General features: G+C 44.5%; 1 protein-coding gene across 4 annotated transcripts; it reads left to right on the top strand.

The window, feature by feature from the left end:
• The first annotated feature begins 785 nt into the window (after window positions 1-785).
• On the top strand, window positions 786-15092 carry JPT1 (Jupiter microtubule associated homolog 1). 4 transcript variants are annotated; one of them, XM_065909722.1, is made up of 6 exons: window positions 786-968; window positions 7040-7182; window positions 7517-7614; window positions 8951-8969; window positions 9062-9214; window positions 14082-15092. In XM_065909722.1, the coding sequence occupies exons 1-6, from the start codon at window positions 913-915 to the stop codon at window positions 14228-14230; spliced, it is 618 nt and encodes a 205-aa protein (XP_065765794.1). In that variant the 5' UTR covers window positions 786-912; the 3' UTR covers window positions 14231-15092. The 4 variants fall into 4 exon arrangements, with proteins under 4 accessions (XP_065765794.1, XP_065765795.1, XP_065765798.1 ...); XM_065909723.1 differs by lacking the exon at window positions 8951-8969 and having other exon boundaries at window positions 9043-9214; XM_065909726.1 differs by lacking the exon at window positions 9062-9214.
• The last annotated feature ends 293 nt before the right edge of the window (window positions 15093-15385 follow it).

Below are 15385 nucleotides of genomic sequence, written 5' to 3'. Positions count from 1 at the left end.
TGCATTTGTTGCGGGGATAGATTTACCCAGACAGGTGGAAGAGTCATGACTTAACGGCTTAATGACAGCTGCAGAGGCCTGGACTACTCCCGTGGCCTTAGTAGCAAGGGATGTGGCCATTCCCCGAAACCCGGCATTAACCAGCCTTAAGAACCGGCCCTCAAATCGGAACGACTGTAATTTTGGTTTAGTGCATGCACCACGCGTTACAGCTAAATAGTAACATTAAAATGTAAAGAATTTCCCGTCGTTTTACAAGGGATCATCTTCGTGTGCTTTCTGTTGCTGACTCATAGGGCTGCTTTGGGACTGTCAGTTTTCCAGGCCGGACATGCAGTAGGTATTCAATAAACGTGGATTTGTAGCAGTCGTTTTCCTCTCTTGAGGAGCATGCCCTTGCTACCCGCCGTAAGGTAAAATAAATGAACGGTAGATAAACCTATCCTCAACTTGCGATTTCCAACTAGCCCAGAGCGAGCTTTTCCTTCTATCAAGGTAACTTTTTTAAGTGACAGCGAGCACCGCTTGTACGGAGCGCGGGACAGGTTTGTCTTTTGTCCAATCATCTCCGAGATTTGGGGGTGGGGGAGGGGAAACGTCCCCAGACCTTCCCTGATCAGGAAGGGGGCGGGTTTAGGCTGAGCTGGGCCCGTCTCAGCCCGTTGTGACGCCGCAGGATGCTTGGCACTCCAGGGAGCCAATAGGAGCGAACAGGTTCATTTGAATCGGCCAATGCCGCCGGGGTGGGGGCGGGGGTTTGCGAGCCCTATAAAAGCGGTGGTCCGGCCGGCAAGCCGCGGCGGAGGCTCCTGCAGCGGTCGCCGACTCTTGGGTGGAGAGTTTCTCTGCGCCCCTCCGACCTGACCCTTTAAGCGCTTTGCTCCGCGCCAGCCTACCTCGCTCTTCGGCGCCATGACCACCACCACCACCTTCAAGGGCGTCGACCCCAACAGCAGGAACAGCTCCCGGTGAGGCGAGGAGTTTCCGGGGTGTGAGGGTTGCTGCCCAGGGGGCCGGGTGGGTCTGGTGGCCGGTTGTTGGCTGTAACGTGCCCGGGGCGCTGCGCTCGCGCCCGGCCGAGTGGCCGGGCTCGGCCACCGGCTCCGCCTTTGTGCGGCCGGCGAGCCTGACGCGCCGGCCCCGCCCGATTCCTGCTTCTCTCTCATTCATTCCTCCCCCGAAGCAAGGGGCTGGGAAGGGCCGGGGCCGCTCGCGCTCGCCGCGCGGCGGGTTTTCGTTAGTCGGGACGTGCTGAGAGGATTCGCTCTCTGCCTTTTGCAGCGCGGCCGGCTCGCCCCCAGGGCGGTGGTCTTGGGCCCCAGGTGTGCGGGTAGCCCTCGGGGCACCTTGATCTGGTCCCATTGTCCCACCCCCGGCCACGCGCTCGTATCTCTAGACACGGAGCAGGTGGTGGCCCCGCGCCCGGCGTGGCGGTCAGATCCTGCAGCCGCAGCGATCGGGTCCGGCGGGCTCCTGCCCACTTGGGTCCGCCTGGCAGGTGGCATTTGTGTTCGGGCGGGGCTGGTCATCACGATCCCCGCCCCCGTTCGGGACCCAACCGTAAACCCTCCGCCAAGTGCCTCCTCTCCGCTAACAAAGGAAAGACCCCTGCTCCTTCCCCTCCCGCGCCCACCTCCGAATGGGAGGGGAAGCGTGTCGTCCCAAGTGGGTTTTCTGCGCTCAAACCTTCGGACCTCGGTCTTCGCATCCCACCTCTTTCGCTTCCCGTTTGACGTTTGCCAAATGAGTTCACCTCTGGCCCGGGTTCCCGGGCTGGATGGAGAAGGTTTCCTGTTCTTGGGCGGGGCCCGAGACATCCATTGTCTCTTCCGTACTATCTCCACCTGCGCAGCCCGGGCCTTTCTGGCCACTCATGCCACTGCAGCCAGGCAAGGGGGCCCTGGGCACGGTGTGTGGACTGGGAGGGCCTCTCTCCCGAGCCCTTGTCTAACTTGGTGGAAGGCTCTGGATGCGGTGGAAGATGTCCACATTGTCTCGGCTAATTGCACGCAGGCGGCTCTTAAAGGTGGGACACAGGCGTCTCTGGGATCCTGCCCAAGGCGTGGAGGCAGCTTAGATCCCACTTTTTCTGAGCCTCCTGCTTCACTGATCACGACCCGCCGTCATGTGTGGGCAGCCTTGGGGTCCTGGGCTAGCGGCACAAAGGGAGCCATTTTGTGGGGCTAAGAAGACAGCGGTGGAAGAGCACCGTCTCTGAGGGGCTGGAGTCCTTGGGGACAAAAAGCAGGCCTCGGCAGTGAGGCCGAGGAGGTAGTGCTGGAAATGACATTCTTCTGCAACCTCTTCGTTGCCTTTTCAAATGTAGAAAAGAAGGAAAGATTTTAAAAACTAAATCAGTGTGCTGCTTGGAGGAAGGGGAACTTGAGTAGATAGACCTACGCAAACCCTGTCACTCCCTCCTCTTGTCATCCTTCCAATGAGATTTTTTTTTTTTTCCGGAGGACACTGGAACAAACTGAACCTTGGTTTTTCATTTAGTGCCCTCAGGTCAACTTTATGCTGGCCAGACTGTAGTGATTGGAATGCGAAAACTCAAGCATTCTATTAAAAAATCAGAGGTTTTTATCCTTTGGGGTTGAGTGCCGAATTCATAAAGAATTTAAGTAACCAGGTGAAATGAATCCTCACACTAGTTTTTTGATTTGTGGCTTTGAAATGTGAGACATACATGACTTTTGGTTTTGCAAAATAAATGTTTTAACCCCCTTTTGTCATCAGTTTTCCTCCAATATTGTTATCTTAAGACTTTATGTAGCATTGTCCTTTTATTTACTTCCTACCTTTCCTTCTCACCTAATTCTCTTAAACTTCTTTTCTCCAGTAACAGTTTCCTGGTTCCATAAACACATTATAAATTTAGTCTGGTAGGGACTGATCTGCAAAGCTCATATGGGAACTCTGGGATTTAAAGAGATAAGAAAGAAATAGAGTATTATTTGAAAATTGCTACCTGCAGTTCATGGACACATTCTTGTTGAGTCTCAGATATGTAATTCTGGTCTTGTTATCATAGTTCAGGAAGAATAGCAGGATCTTAGAAAATAAAATTGAAATAATTTCTCTTATGATCCAGATCCTTTGTTTGGGGATGTCTCGCTGTTACAAATGGGCTGCACAACACTGACGTCATCGGAGTAGGTAGAACCTGCTATTGCTAGAGGGACACAGACCTTTAAAAAGTTGGGCCGGTCAGAGCTTTGACTTTCTTTTTTAAGCTGGTGATCGGATTGTAGTGTCTTTTTTCCTTTTTTAAGGTCCAAAAAAAAAAAAAATTCCTGGCCTATTAGGGTTTTGAAGATTTTCATCTGGCTGAAATAATTCATGAGAATTTAATTATGATAGTAAGGAAAATCATTCTAATCTCTGGAGAATGAAGGGGATGACAGTGAAACAAGTTAATTTTGTTTTTTGGGGAGGAATCTTGCTCCCCTGCCAGGGATCAAACCCATGCCCCCTGCTGTGGATGCATGGAGCCCTAACCACTGCACTGCCAGGAAAGTCTCTGAAGGAAGCTAATTTTGATTATAATATTGCAAGTGTCTGTTGATTTGAGGTACAAATGATAAAAGCCTAGTCACTTCCAACTTTAACATAGAGAATGACTATTAAGAATTTGTAGCATATCTTTAATTATTATTTAAACAGTTTTATTAGCAGACCCCAAATTATAAGAGATATGCCTGAACATGATTTCTTAATTCATTTAATGAATTTAATCTAAGTGAATATTTAACATGGGAGACCTACAAACAGTGGGCTTTTAAATGTTTTACATCTTATAAAAGCACACAATGGATTTCCCCCACCCCTGCAAAATAATAATGACATTTTAATTTAGTGTAAATTGAGTACTGAGTTTTACTTTGGAGAGACATGAATATTAGATTTAGGGAAGGATGCTAGAGGACCTATATAAGAAATACATTCAGTGTAGAAAACATGAAAAGCAATCAGAACACCAACTCTATAGGTTTGTAGTTGAAAGAGAAAATGGTATGGAGTGATCCCCCTACTTCACTTTGAGCCCTTTTTATGTGCCTGCCAGGCAGGGAGGATGATTTGGGGTTTCGCCCCAGCTCTGTTACTTAACTAAAGTTGAGCCGTTCATTTAGAACTTCTCCGGGTCTGACTTTGTTCTTTTAAAAAATGAGGCTATTCGTTGAACTAGACAGAGCAGAGCGCAGTGTACTACCACCCTATAGCCTAGTCCAGCTGGCACCTGCTTTTTACCAGTATAAATGGCTGCAAGAGGCCAGAAGAAGTATCTTTCATGACTTGTGAAAATGACATGAAAATCAAATTTGTGTCCGTAAATAAAACTTTATTGGAACATAGCTGCCCTCATTCATTTTCATGTTGTCTGTGGCTTGCCTCTGTGCTGTGTTATGGAGCTGAATAGCTGCAAAAAACCGAATGACCCACAAGCCAAAAATAGTTACTGTTTGGTCCTTTACAGAAAGAACTGGTGACCAGAAAGAGAGGGTATCTAACATTCTTTCCTCTCGGCGTCCTACTGCTTATTCCTCAAGGTCATGGAGGGCTTCCTGGAGGAGGAGAAGTTTTAAAGAAATGGGCTGGATTTTGAAGCAGTCACTGAGGAAAGGGTGGAAAGTGCTCTGGGCAGGAGGAAATATGGGAGTAAATATTCTGAGGTAGAGATAAGGCAGAACAGTTCACGGAACAGGGAAGAATGTGACCTGACTGGGTTGGAGAGGATGGTAAGAACTAGATACAGTTGAGAGGGGAAGTCAGAGCAGTTTGCTTCTGTCTGCTTAGGCCTAACCAGGCCTGCATCTGCAAGTTTACTTGTACATATGTCTGCTTATCTACTTAGGAAAACTTAGGGAAGTAGAACCCCCTCCCTGGTTCATAGAAGATGCAAATTTAAACACTTGATACATTTTGTCAAAATGGTCTGTAGAAAGTTTGTGCAAATTTATATTCTCACACTTTAATTCACACCAGAAATTGGCATTGTTTTTCATCTTTACCAACCTAATAAGCAAAAAATACATTCTTTTGTTTTAGGTTTCATTTACTTGCTTGTGAATTTGAATTTTTAATGTTTAGAGACTGTCCATATTTTTTAATTGTTAGTACCTTTTGTCCATTTTAATTTCTCTCATGATTCTTTTAATTATTTTAAAAGCAATTCTATTATCCTTTGTCAAATATGTGTATTTTTGCCAAGTTTAATCTGTCTATTTTTCATGGTTTCTGGCTTTCATCTTGTGCTTAGAAGGAAAGCCTTCATGACTAGAACCATATTTGTACGTGTTTTCTTCCAATATTTTTGTCTTAGGCTTTAAATTTAAATATTTGACCTAGCTGGAATTTATTGTGGTAAATGAAGTGACTTAGGAATATATATTTGGTTTGTTCCTTTAATCAAAATGACTGGCCAGTTAATCCATCACAGTTCTCCCTACTGAACTAAATAAAATACTCCAGTGGTGGTCTTTTTGAGAGAGAGCTCTTATCTTGACAGAGTCCTGAGGAGAAGTTGACAAAACCCCCATTGTAGAAGTTGGTAACAGAATCTCAGTAATTGATAAAACATATTTAAAAATTAGTAGATTTGATGGGACTTCCTTGGTAGTCTAGTGGTTGGGATTCTGTGCTTCCAATGTGTGTGGGGGGCTGTGGGTTTGATCTCTGGTGGGAACTAGGATCCCATATGCCATGTGGCACAGCCAAAAAAGAAAATCAGTAGATTTTGAACAACTCAATTAATAGGCTTTATCTAGTATACATATAGAACACTGGCAAGTATATGTTCCTTTCAAGCAGATACAGAAGATTTATAAAATGAAGCCATAAGACACATCACATTTCAAAGGAACATTGTCACACAGACCCCGTCTATATTATAAAGAAAAGCTGGAAATCAGACCAGAAAGACCTATGTTTGCAAATTTACAAATGTACTTTTAAATAATTTATGGGTCAAAGAAGAAAATAATGAGAAAATATTTAGAATGAAACGAAAATCACAACTTGGGGATGCCTCTGGAGGGGTACTTAGAAGAGAATTTATGCCTAAAGTGTTTAATTTTCCCTTTCCTTTCAAATATAAGGAGCTGAGTTTACAAATGACAACTGGATTTATCTGAAAACTTGAATGAAATGGACATCTTCCTAGAGAAATGTTTCTTACTCAAAATGACTTAAGAAACAGAAAAATAGACCACTCCCATCACCATAAAGGAACTGAATCTGTAGTTAGCACATCTTCCCATGAAACCATCTCCATTTTCTGTTTTGAGTAGTGACAGGACAAATTAAATTGAGTTTTTTCAAGGAGGGGACAAATTGGTCAACCTGTGACCGGAAGATCTAGAAATGGGAAAGTGCCATATTTCCTTATCAAACACAAGAGCCATAGATGGTGTCTAAAGGTTCATGGGTGTAGAGCATGTCACGGAGTCCTACACTTAACTCTTGATTGACTGTCTCCTTGTGACTGGTCACGCACGATGGTTAGTGAAAATAGTGAGGTACGTGTGTATAAACAGGGCTTGTGAATGATGCTGAGATGGGGAGACAATTACAAGCTTTCCTTGGGCTTCTAAATTGGTCAAGTTTATTTTTATATGTGTACTCTTCCATTTAAAATTTTTTGTTGGAAATAAAAATGGAACCTTTTTTTTTTTTTTTTAACAAATAACAAGATATGCTTGTAAACTAATTTGCGAATGTGTCCAGCTGAGGCCAGCAGACAGGCTCCATTAGGCTCTGGCCTTTTCCTCAAAGGGGATGCCGTCCAGCCTGCTGTTGGTGCTTTCGGACTGTTTCAGCGGCCTGGTGCGGTGCACAACCTCGCCACCTTAAGGTCCATTGTTGAATTTATACCACATTGGAATCAACTAGTAATTTTCCCATTAACAGTTCTCTTTTGTCAGGGGGTGTGTGTGTGTGGAATGAATGGGCGGGGGAACTAAAATGAAAGGTGTTTGAAAACACATACCAGGAAACGTTTTGATCTCGTCTGAAACTGACATTTCGCCATCATTTCTAGGGTTTTGCGGCCTCCCGGCGGTGGATCCAATTTTTCGTTAGGTTTTGATGAACCAACAGAACAACCCGTGAGGAGGAACAAGATGGCCTCCAGCATCTTTGGGACGCCTGAGGAAAACCCCCCTTCCTGGGCCAAGTCGGCAGGTACTGCTCGTCTCTGGTCAGGGGTGGGCCCAGCAAGACCACCGCAGCTGGTTTTGTGCTGCTGAGTAGCATCTAGCTTAGTCATGGGAGACGATTAAAGCTTGTCTCGGGAGGAGAGATGGAGGGCTGAGGCAGGGGAGACGCTGGGGGTCGGCGTGGTGGCTAGAACAAGGAGAGCCGTCAGGCTGGCTTCTGTGGCCCCTCTGAGGCATTTTTATTAGCAGTCACGCCCTAACACTGTTGGCTCATGTAGTCATGTGACGTGAACTCAGTAAATAGTGGCTTGCTTTAGGTCTTTCCCTGGTATTCCTCCTGAAAGTATATTTTGATTCAGGTGCCAAGTCTAGTGGGGGCAGGGAAGATTCTGAGTCATCTGGACCCCAGAGAAGGAATTCTTCTGAAGCGAACTCTGGAGACTTCTTAGATCTGAAGGTCAGTGCAACAATATAGGGGGAGAGACGGTCTTTTGGAGGTTTACGCCCTTTAGAAATGAAATTCTCACACTGCCTCCCGCCCTTCCTCCACTGTACTAAGACTGCCATTGGAGTTTTGGGGCTTGTTTTTTGGGGTTTTTTTTTTGCACTTAACCACTAAATTTTTATTGAATTTTTACTATAACATCAAAAAATACAATATTAGTAAATAGAAATACAGAGTAAAGAGAAAATAGCATAAATGGAGAGGGGTGGGGCGGTGGGGCGGGGGTAAGGAGGAGGTCACTGAAGGGCATAAGCATCGTTCTTAGTCATCACTTTCCTGTAACTTCCATTAATCTTTTCCATCCATCATCATCAGTATCACTCTAGCAACAGTTTCTCAAAGGGCATCTGTTGGTCCTAACTCCCTAAAGGCTTTGCTTATGATTTCAATCCCTGGAGTTAATACCCAGGGCAAAGAGCCTCTATTAAATTATCCAGTCATCCCTGAACTTCTTCTCCCACTAGGTTTTTATCCACTGGAGTTTTATTATATGCAGAGGTAATTAGGAAAGGGACTGGCTGTGCTGGTGATGGAAGATTGATAGAGCAGATCAGAAAGATGAGTTCATGTGACCTCAGTCTATTCATGTGTCTCTGCCACCAGCTGGGCTAGTCTTTACCTTCAGTATTGATTTTTGAAACCGGATCACTCGCACTTCCTGTGTCTCTCACACATAGTGGCATATCTGAGCTCAAGGTTGTTTTAGTTGTCGGCAGATATCGCCTGTTGTTTTGAGCTAAGCTGCAGGAGGCTGTAGCATGCTGTTACCATCGGCTGTCTGCAGGTGAGCACGGCCCCTAGGCCCCAGGCGTGTGTCTGGAAAGCCTGTGGGATGTCCCCAAGCGGGGACCTCGGGGCACACGGAGACAGGAGCCGCCTGAAAGCGGGGAGACCGGTAGAAGGGCTTTGGAATTGATGACCCCTTCAACAGCTAGGTTAGAAAGAAAGGAAAGGGGGTGGAAAGATAGGTTTACCAGTGTCCCGTTCTGATAAACGCTCCTCTGGAGTTCTGATATTAGGTCATCACTGTCAGTGTGACGGCTTTTTGGTGTTTTGACCATGTTACTGGCACTTGGGCAATTTGTCCAGTAGCATTTTTGTGTAGCATTGTTCCAAGTTGAATAGAGGCTGCTTATTGTAAAGGGCACCTTGACCTTGAACTTGACTACATCAAAACAAAATTTGACATCTATCTTCAGACAGTAACTTCTCTGAACTATGATTGTTTTATTTGTGTGTGGCCAAATTAAAAGCTGAAGTAAAGTTTTTTAACTTTTTTCTTTTCCAGGGAGAAGGTGACATTCATGGTGAGTATGTCTGAAAAAAGTATGCCAATTTCTGGTTCTGTAAATGTTAGAATAGATTGAATTTTGACTCAAGTCATGTCCTGGGGAAAGAGGCTGGCTGGAGAGTGACCCTGGCGGAGCCCCAGGTGCCAGCGTCCATCCTCTAAGGGGAGAGGAAAGCAAAATGGAAGCTAGCAAGCATGGCCGGCGGCGAGAACAAGGCTGGAAGCCTCCTAAAGCTTTCAGGACAGACGGATGTCAGTCAGGTTTGTATTTGTTACACTCAGTGAGAGCTTCTTAGTAACCGTCTCTGGCATCTCAAGCTCAGACCTCAGCATTAAATTTACAGTTTGATTTTCTACTGAAGTGCTTACTCAGCAAGACACCGGTAACCCTGTGATCTTGTGAATGATGACTTTAGCGGGCAGGTGTAAATTTTCAGTTAGCACCCACATCGTCAAATTATAAGTGGAAAAGAGCTATAATCATTTAATTATTTAAAATCTTTGAAGTATTTATTGGCACTTCTTTAACAAGTGCCAGAGAATTGCCTGTGCATGTGATGTGAGGTTTACGCGTTGTTTGGCCTGCAGCCATCAGGTTCAAGTTGACCTGGCGACTCGAAGCTGACCTTGGACGAAGCTGCTTCCTCAAGGCTTTTTTCTGCTATTACATTTGGCGAGTCAGTCTTCCAGGAAAATAGAAGTTCCTGTTTGGTTGTCTTGTCTCTCGCTGGGCGTGAGGGGAGGAGAATCTTCTGAACCATTGTGAATTCTACCTGGGTTTTCGCTCCACGGACAGATTGCGTTCTCATTGGACTGTTTTTGTTTCTGTCTAGCTTGTTCCATTTAAAAAGATTGTTCTGGAGGTTAAAAAAAAAAAATTCTAGACTTCTTGATTCCGCTCCTTTTTGTATTAAGAAATACTTCCAATGTCAGACCTTATTTCGCAAGAATAATAAGCAAATTAATCTTTTTTAAAAAATGCAATTTTACTTATTTATTTTTGGCTATGCTGGGTCTTGGTTGCTGCATAGGTTTTTGTTTAGTTTCAGCGAGCGGTGGCTGTTGTGTAGTTGCAGTGATCAGTTTCCTCATTGTGGTGGCTTCTCTTGTTTTGGAGCACAAGCTCAATAGTTGCGGCGTACGGGCTTAGTTGTTACACATCGTGCGGGATCTTCCCCGACCAGGGATCAAACCCCTGTCTCCTCTTTACCACTGAGCCACCAGGAAGACCCACAAAGCAGCTAATCTTTATTCACTAATTTTGATCAATGAAGAGAATTACAAATTTGGGGAGCCCAGAGCAGTATGTGAGAGCCTGAAGTTATGAAAGTATATGTCATTTGTCCTGTGATAATTAATTCTCTTAGCCTCTCCTTTGGGGTCGGCCCGCCTTCACGCCTCGAGGGTATGCTATTCTTTGCCGAATAAAACTCTTGTGCTGTAACTGAAAGAAAGAAAAAATTCTCCCCCCAACCCCAGCTCAGTGATATGCGTCCTCCAGGTGAGCAGTCCTACATTCACAACATGACAAGTCCTCCCTTTTTGTGTTTTTTAAATGACCTTTGGCACCTGATTGTTCTCTGCTCCTGAATGCTGCTACTTTTAGCTTGTCTGTCGTATAATGACAAGGGGCATGACGATTCAGACCATGTCTGGTGAGTAAAAGTCTACCCCAGTTCTGTCGGCAGCTTCACTGCAAAGCCAACCAGTTCTGCTCGGTTAAATAAAGCGGATCTTGCTTGGATATACTGCCTTCATCTTTGGGATAATTAAACACAGGAATGTCTATACTGAGGACTTCGGAAATCTTGAAGAAAGAGGGAGAATGTCCAGGAAGCTTGGGCAGAAGTCCTTACTTGCCTTTGGGCAAGTCTGTTGTGTTTTCTAGAGGTTCTAACTTTGTGATCCTTAGATGAGTCTTTTTTTCTCTCTTCTGACATTGGTGTCTGATCAGTTACCTTACTGGTGTGCCAGAGAAGACAGACAAGTAAAGAGTATATAGGATGTATATTATGGCAGAAGCCATAATTTTGTTTAAGAAAACAAAAACATCTTTTAAATTACTGGATTCAGTAGACAAAGTTCTGTCAAGTCCCATAAAAGTTTCTAAAGGCTTTACTCTCAATTCCTGTACTTATCACAGACTCAAGGAAGTAACAAGCCACCCTCCATCTTCTCTGGCCAGAGTATTTCTGACTGGACAAATGAGCATTTAGGCTACGACTTGCAGTCTCCATAGGTGCTTTTCTCCCTCCCCTTTTTCTCTCTTGGCTTGTTGTTGCCTGGTTGTGAAAGACAGAGTGACTCCGGTCATAATGATAAAGGCAAACATGAGATTGGTAGGAATGAGCTTGTTTATCTAAAAATCACTTTATGGAAATAAACTACCATGCAGGGTAACATTTGTGTCCGTCTGAAGTGTTCCTCAGCTGGTTGGCCCAGATGGTGGAGAATTCACTTAGATCCTGTCCAGTGGCGAGGACAGAAATGAAGCAGCTTGGATTGATAGGCTGGTTCAGGCTGAGGTCATGGTCTGTGTTCGTCTATCTTGGATGGCTTTAAAATGTGGGTTCTTGGGTTTTGTTTGTATTTGCAGTAAAGTGGACACACTTCCCTAGGTTATTTAAGGGCACTTGTCGGAGGACTTGGGGACTTTGTCTTGATGCATTTGGTTCTGTTCCTTGTGCAACAGGAAGCTGAGGGGTAACCCTTTCTCGCCAAGCTTTGGTTCATAACTGAGTGCTGTCATCTTGGAAAGCGAGTACTACATTTTTACCTGTAGTTGAATAGTATAGAACATTATATGCCTTAGAAGTCAGTTCTATCGAACAGTCCAAAAATTCATGAAATGAAATGTTTAAAGCAGCAGTAGCATATTTCTGAGATGTTATGTTTCTGATCTAAGACTTCCTCCTTGAACTTCTCTGTTTCAGTCTGCTGAATGAAAACTTAGTACAAGTGGTTTTAGCAATGTGGACCTTTAATGTTTAGTCTTATGAGGAACTTTTTTTTTAGTGAGTAATTTTTTTGGAGTTAGTACTTTGCCTTGGTGTCTAATACAAGTGCATATGAAGTTCTTACATAGCATATTTCATAACCAGTATTTCTGCTTCCCTGCTTCCAGGGTTTTGAAACTTCTAAACTAGGAGGGAATAAATGTCTTTAAACCTTAAGGTAGTTTTTCTTCCAAGTCTTATAAATATCTTAGTTTTTTTATACTAAAGGTGCCTCTGTGTGATTATTGCAAGGTAGGTATTAGAATATGCAACAGAATTTAAGATTTAACACTGAAATGTAGAGACCTGGCCTTTTTTTTTATGATTATTAATAATTAGTCTGATATACCTTAAATTATTAAACTTCATAAAAATTACCTTTTGCAGAAAATAAGGCATTTTTTTCTTCTGCAATTACTCTTGAATTTGAATCAGTGGCAACAACTTGGTTAAGGATTCCTATATGCTGGTTGAAAATTTCACAAGTCAGTCTGGGAATCAGTCAAGCAGTATCTAGGACATTGGATGATAATAACACTGGTTCTTAAAACTTTAATGAGGAAAGGGCAGGGTCGATATGATGGGAGTAACTGGATTAAGATAATTGACCATCAGTGGGTGGGGGTGGAGTCTTTAATAAATGTCTGTACAGCTGGATATTATATGGTTTTTAAAAAGTCAGTCTCAAAAAAAAGTCAGCCTCACTCGTTAATCATGGAAACATTAACACATGACAGAATTAAATAATATTTTTTCACCCATCACTTAGGCAGATATTAAGCTGAGGGTGGTTATCAAGTGGGGGAAGTGGACAGATGTGAGGAGCGGATGCTCCGACGTGGGCGTAGAGTGGACCTGTACCGCCACTGTGGAAGGAGGTGCCCAGTCTCTGTTCACACTGAAGATGACAGCGCGTGTCCCCGCTGGGCCCATGTTCCAGAGTATACGCGTTACAGTTTCAGAATGGTCGGACTGGTTTTACTTTTTGGTTGTCAGTACAGTTGCTCAGTCGCGTCCGACTCTTTGCAACCCCATGAATCTCAGCGCGCCAGTCCTCCCTGTCCATCACCAACTCCCAGAGATTACTTAAACCCATGGCCATCGAGTCGGTGATGCCATCCAGCCATCTCATCCTCTGTCGTCCCCTTCTCCTCCTGCCCCCAATCCTTCCCAGCATCAGGGTCTTTTCCAATGAGTCAACTCTTCACATGAGGTGGCCAGAGTATTGGAGTTTCAGCTTCAGCATCAGTCCTTCCAATGAACACCCAGGACTGATCTCCTTTAGGATGGACTGGTTGGATCTCCTTGCAGTCCAAGGGACTCTCAAGAGTCTTCTCCAACACCACAGTTCAAGTAGAGGATTAATCATATATACTGTATATATACTAGAATGCAATGAATTAAGCAAGATGAAATACGACCATGTGTATGTTGTTTAGTTGCTCAGTCGTGTCTGACTCTTTTGTGACCCCATAGACTGTAGCTCCCCAGGCTCCTCTGTCCACGGGATTTCTTGGACAAGATTACCGGAGTGAAGTAGGTTGCCATTTCCTCCTCCAGGGGATCTTCCCACCCCAGGGACTGAACCTGAGTCTCCTGCATTGCAGGTGCATTCTTTACCTCTGAGCCAGCAGGGAAGCACCTGACCACGTGTATAAGTGGGGGTAAATTTCCAAAAGTTACAAGTTGATATCGATTATGTTAAATACAATAAAAACAAGATTGTCTGTGATATGCTGGAAATAAAATACACAAAGCTTACATAAAATAAATGGACTAGAAGAATGCACACAACTAGTAGTAGGGCCTCTGGGAATAGGGAGAGCAGACCCACCCAGAACTGGAGTGGTGGTCAGGGACCTAGAGCTTATCTGCGCTGTTCTCATTTGAAATATTTAAGTCACCATATATTTATGTGATTTAGAAAAGAACGTACACAGAGAAAGACCTGAGGACACACGGCAGAACACTCACAGTGGCTGGTTCTGGGTAGTGGCCACGTGCTAATTGTTTTTTTCTTTATAGCTCTAGGCGTGGTTTGAACCATCCTTCAAAAAGCTCCCCCAAAAAACTTAGACTCGTCATCTTCACTGCGAATAGTTACTAGTCTTAACTTCATTCTGTTTTCCTAGAAAACGTGGACACAGACCTGCAGGCCAGCCTGGGGCAGAGCGAGGAGAAGCCTGTGCCCGCCGCCCCCGTGCCCAGCCCCGTGGCGCCGGCGCCTGTGCCGTCCCGGAGAAACCCCCCTGGCGGCAAGTCCAGCCTCGTCCTGGGTTAGCTCTGTCTGCCCGGAACTCTGTCGTCCTGTTTCTTTGTTTTTTTTCCATGCTTGTGAACTGCACAACTTGAGCCTGACTGTACATCTTTTGGATTTGTTTCATTAAAAAAGAAGCACTTTATGTACTGCTGTCTTTTTATTTTTATTTTTTGGAAGAACAGGTTCTCTGTCTGTCCTGATTCCTCTGGGTCTGTAGGCCTTGGCATGAGTGTTTTCTAGTAGTAGATTGGAGGGAAAGTTTTGTGACACTTAGTACCGTGTTTTTAAGAACAAACAATTTGGTTTCAAATGTGTTAGAGGATCTTTTGTACTGAGGTTTTTAAAACCCTTTTTTGGTCAGCTTTACTTGGGTTTACCAAGCCTGGATCGGACAGACCAGTAAACAGCCCACAGGCGCCGTCCCTTCAGGCCCCAAACAAGGTCGTCTTGATGCCGAACCTACCTGCTGTGGCCCTAACTGGTCGGTGCCCTTTGCTAAAAGCATCCTCCTGTGCCACATGGGGCGATAAAAGGCCTGTGCCCTCTGCCTTGCCGCCTGCAAAGCAAAAAAAAAAGTAAAACAAAAAATTGCCTTTTATTTCTGAACCTTAAGATATATTTAAGCCAGATACTTAACATGACTGGCTGAGCAAAGCCTGCTGCTGCTCCCACGCAGAGGAAGGCTTCGATGTTCCAGGTGGTGAAGCAGGGGCGGGGTCTTCATGGGAAGGGACCCCCTGAGGGCAGCGCTCTTCTTAGATAACTTGAAGCTGTGTGCATGATGCTGGTGCTTGACCATGAAACGAAAGTCTCATCCTTAAACTGTGTTGTACTTCACAATCCTGGACTGTTGCTTAAAGTAAACGATGTACAAATTTTGAAACACTGTGTCCTGTGTCCTCTTTTTGAGATTGTTTCAGCAATTCTACCTGCTTAGTTGCTTTTTTCTTTGTTACTAACAACCCTGCTAGCCAATGATTTGATGAGCCCTTGGAATTAAAACAGACTTAAGGAAGGCCTAGAGAGAAGTGGGCTTCTCTCTAAAGAAAGCAGGTTTAAAGTCAGGGTGAGTTCAGAATGCCAAAGTGAACATTAACTGGCATCTGGCAGTAAAAGACAGGAGTAATACAGATACCTGGCTCCCAGAACAATTATTAGCCAATACACTCTGGAGTC

This window comes from Muntiacus reevesi, chromosome 18 (genome assembly GCF_963930625.1).
Source record: "Muntiacus reevesi chromosome 18, mMunRee1.1, whole genome shotgun sequence".
Lineage (NCBI taxonomy): Eukaryota > Metazoa > Chordata > Mammalia > Artiodactyla > Cervidae > Muntiacus > Muntiacus reevesi.
Note: the sequence above shows the minus strand (reverse complement) of the source record. Positions and strands in the feature narration are given on the sequence as shown.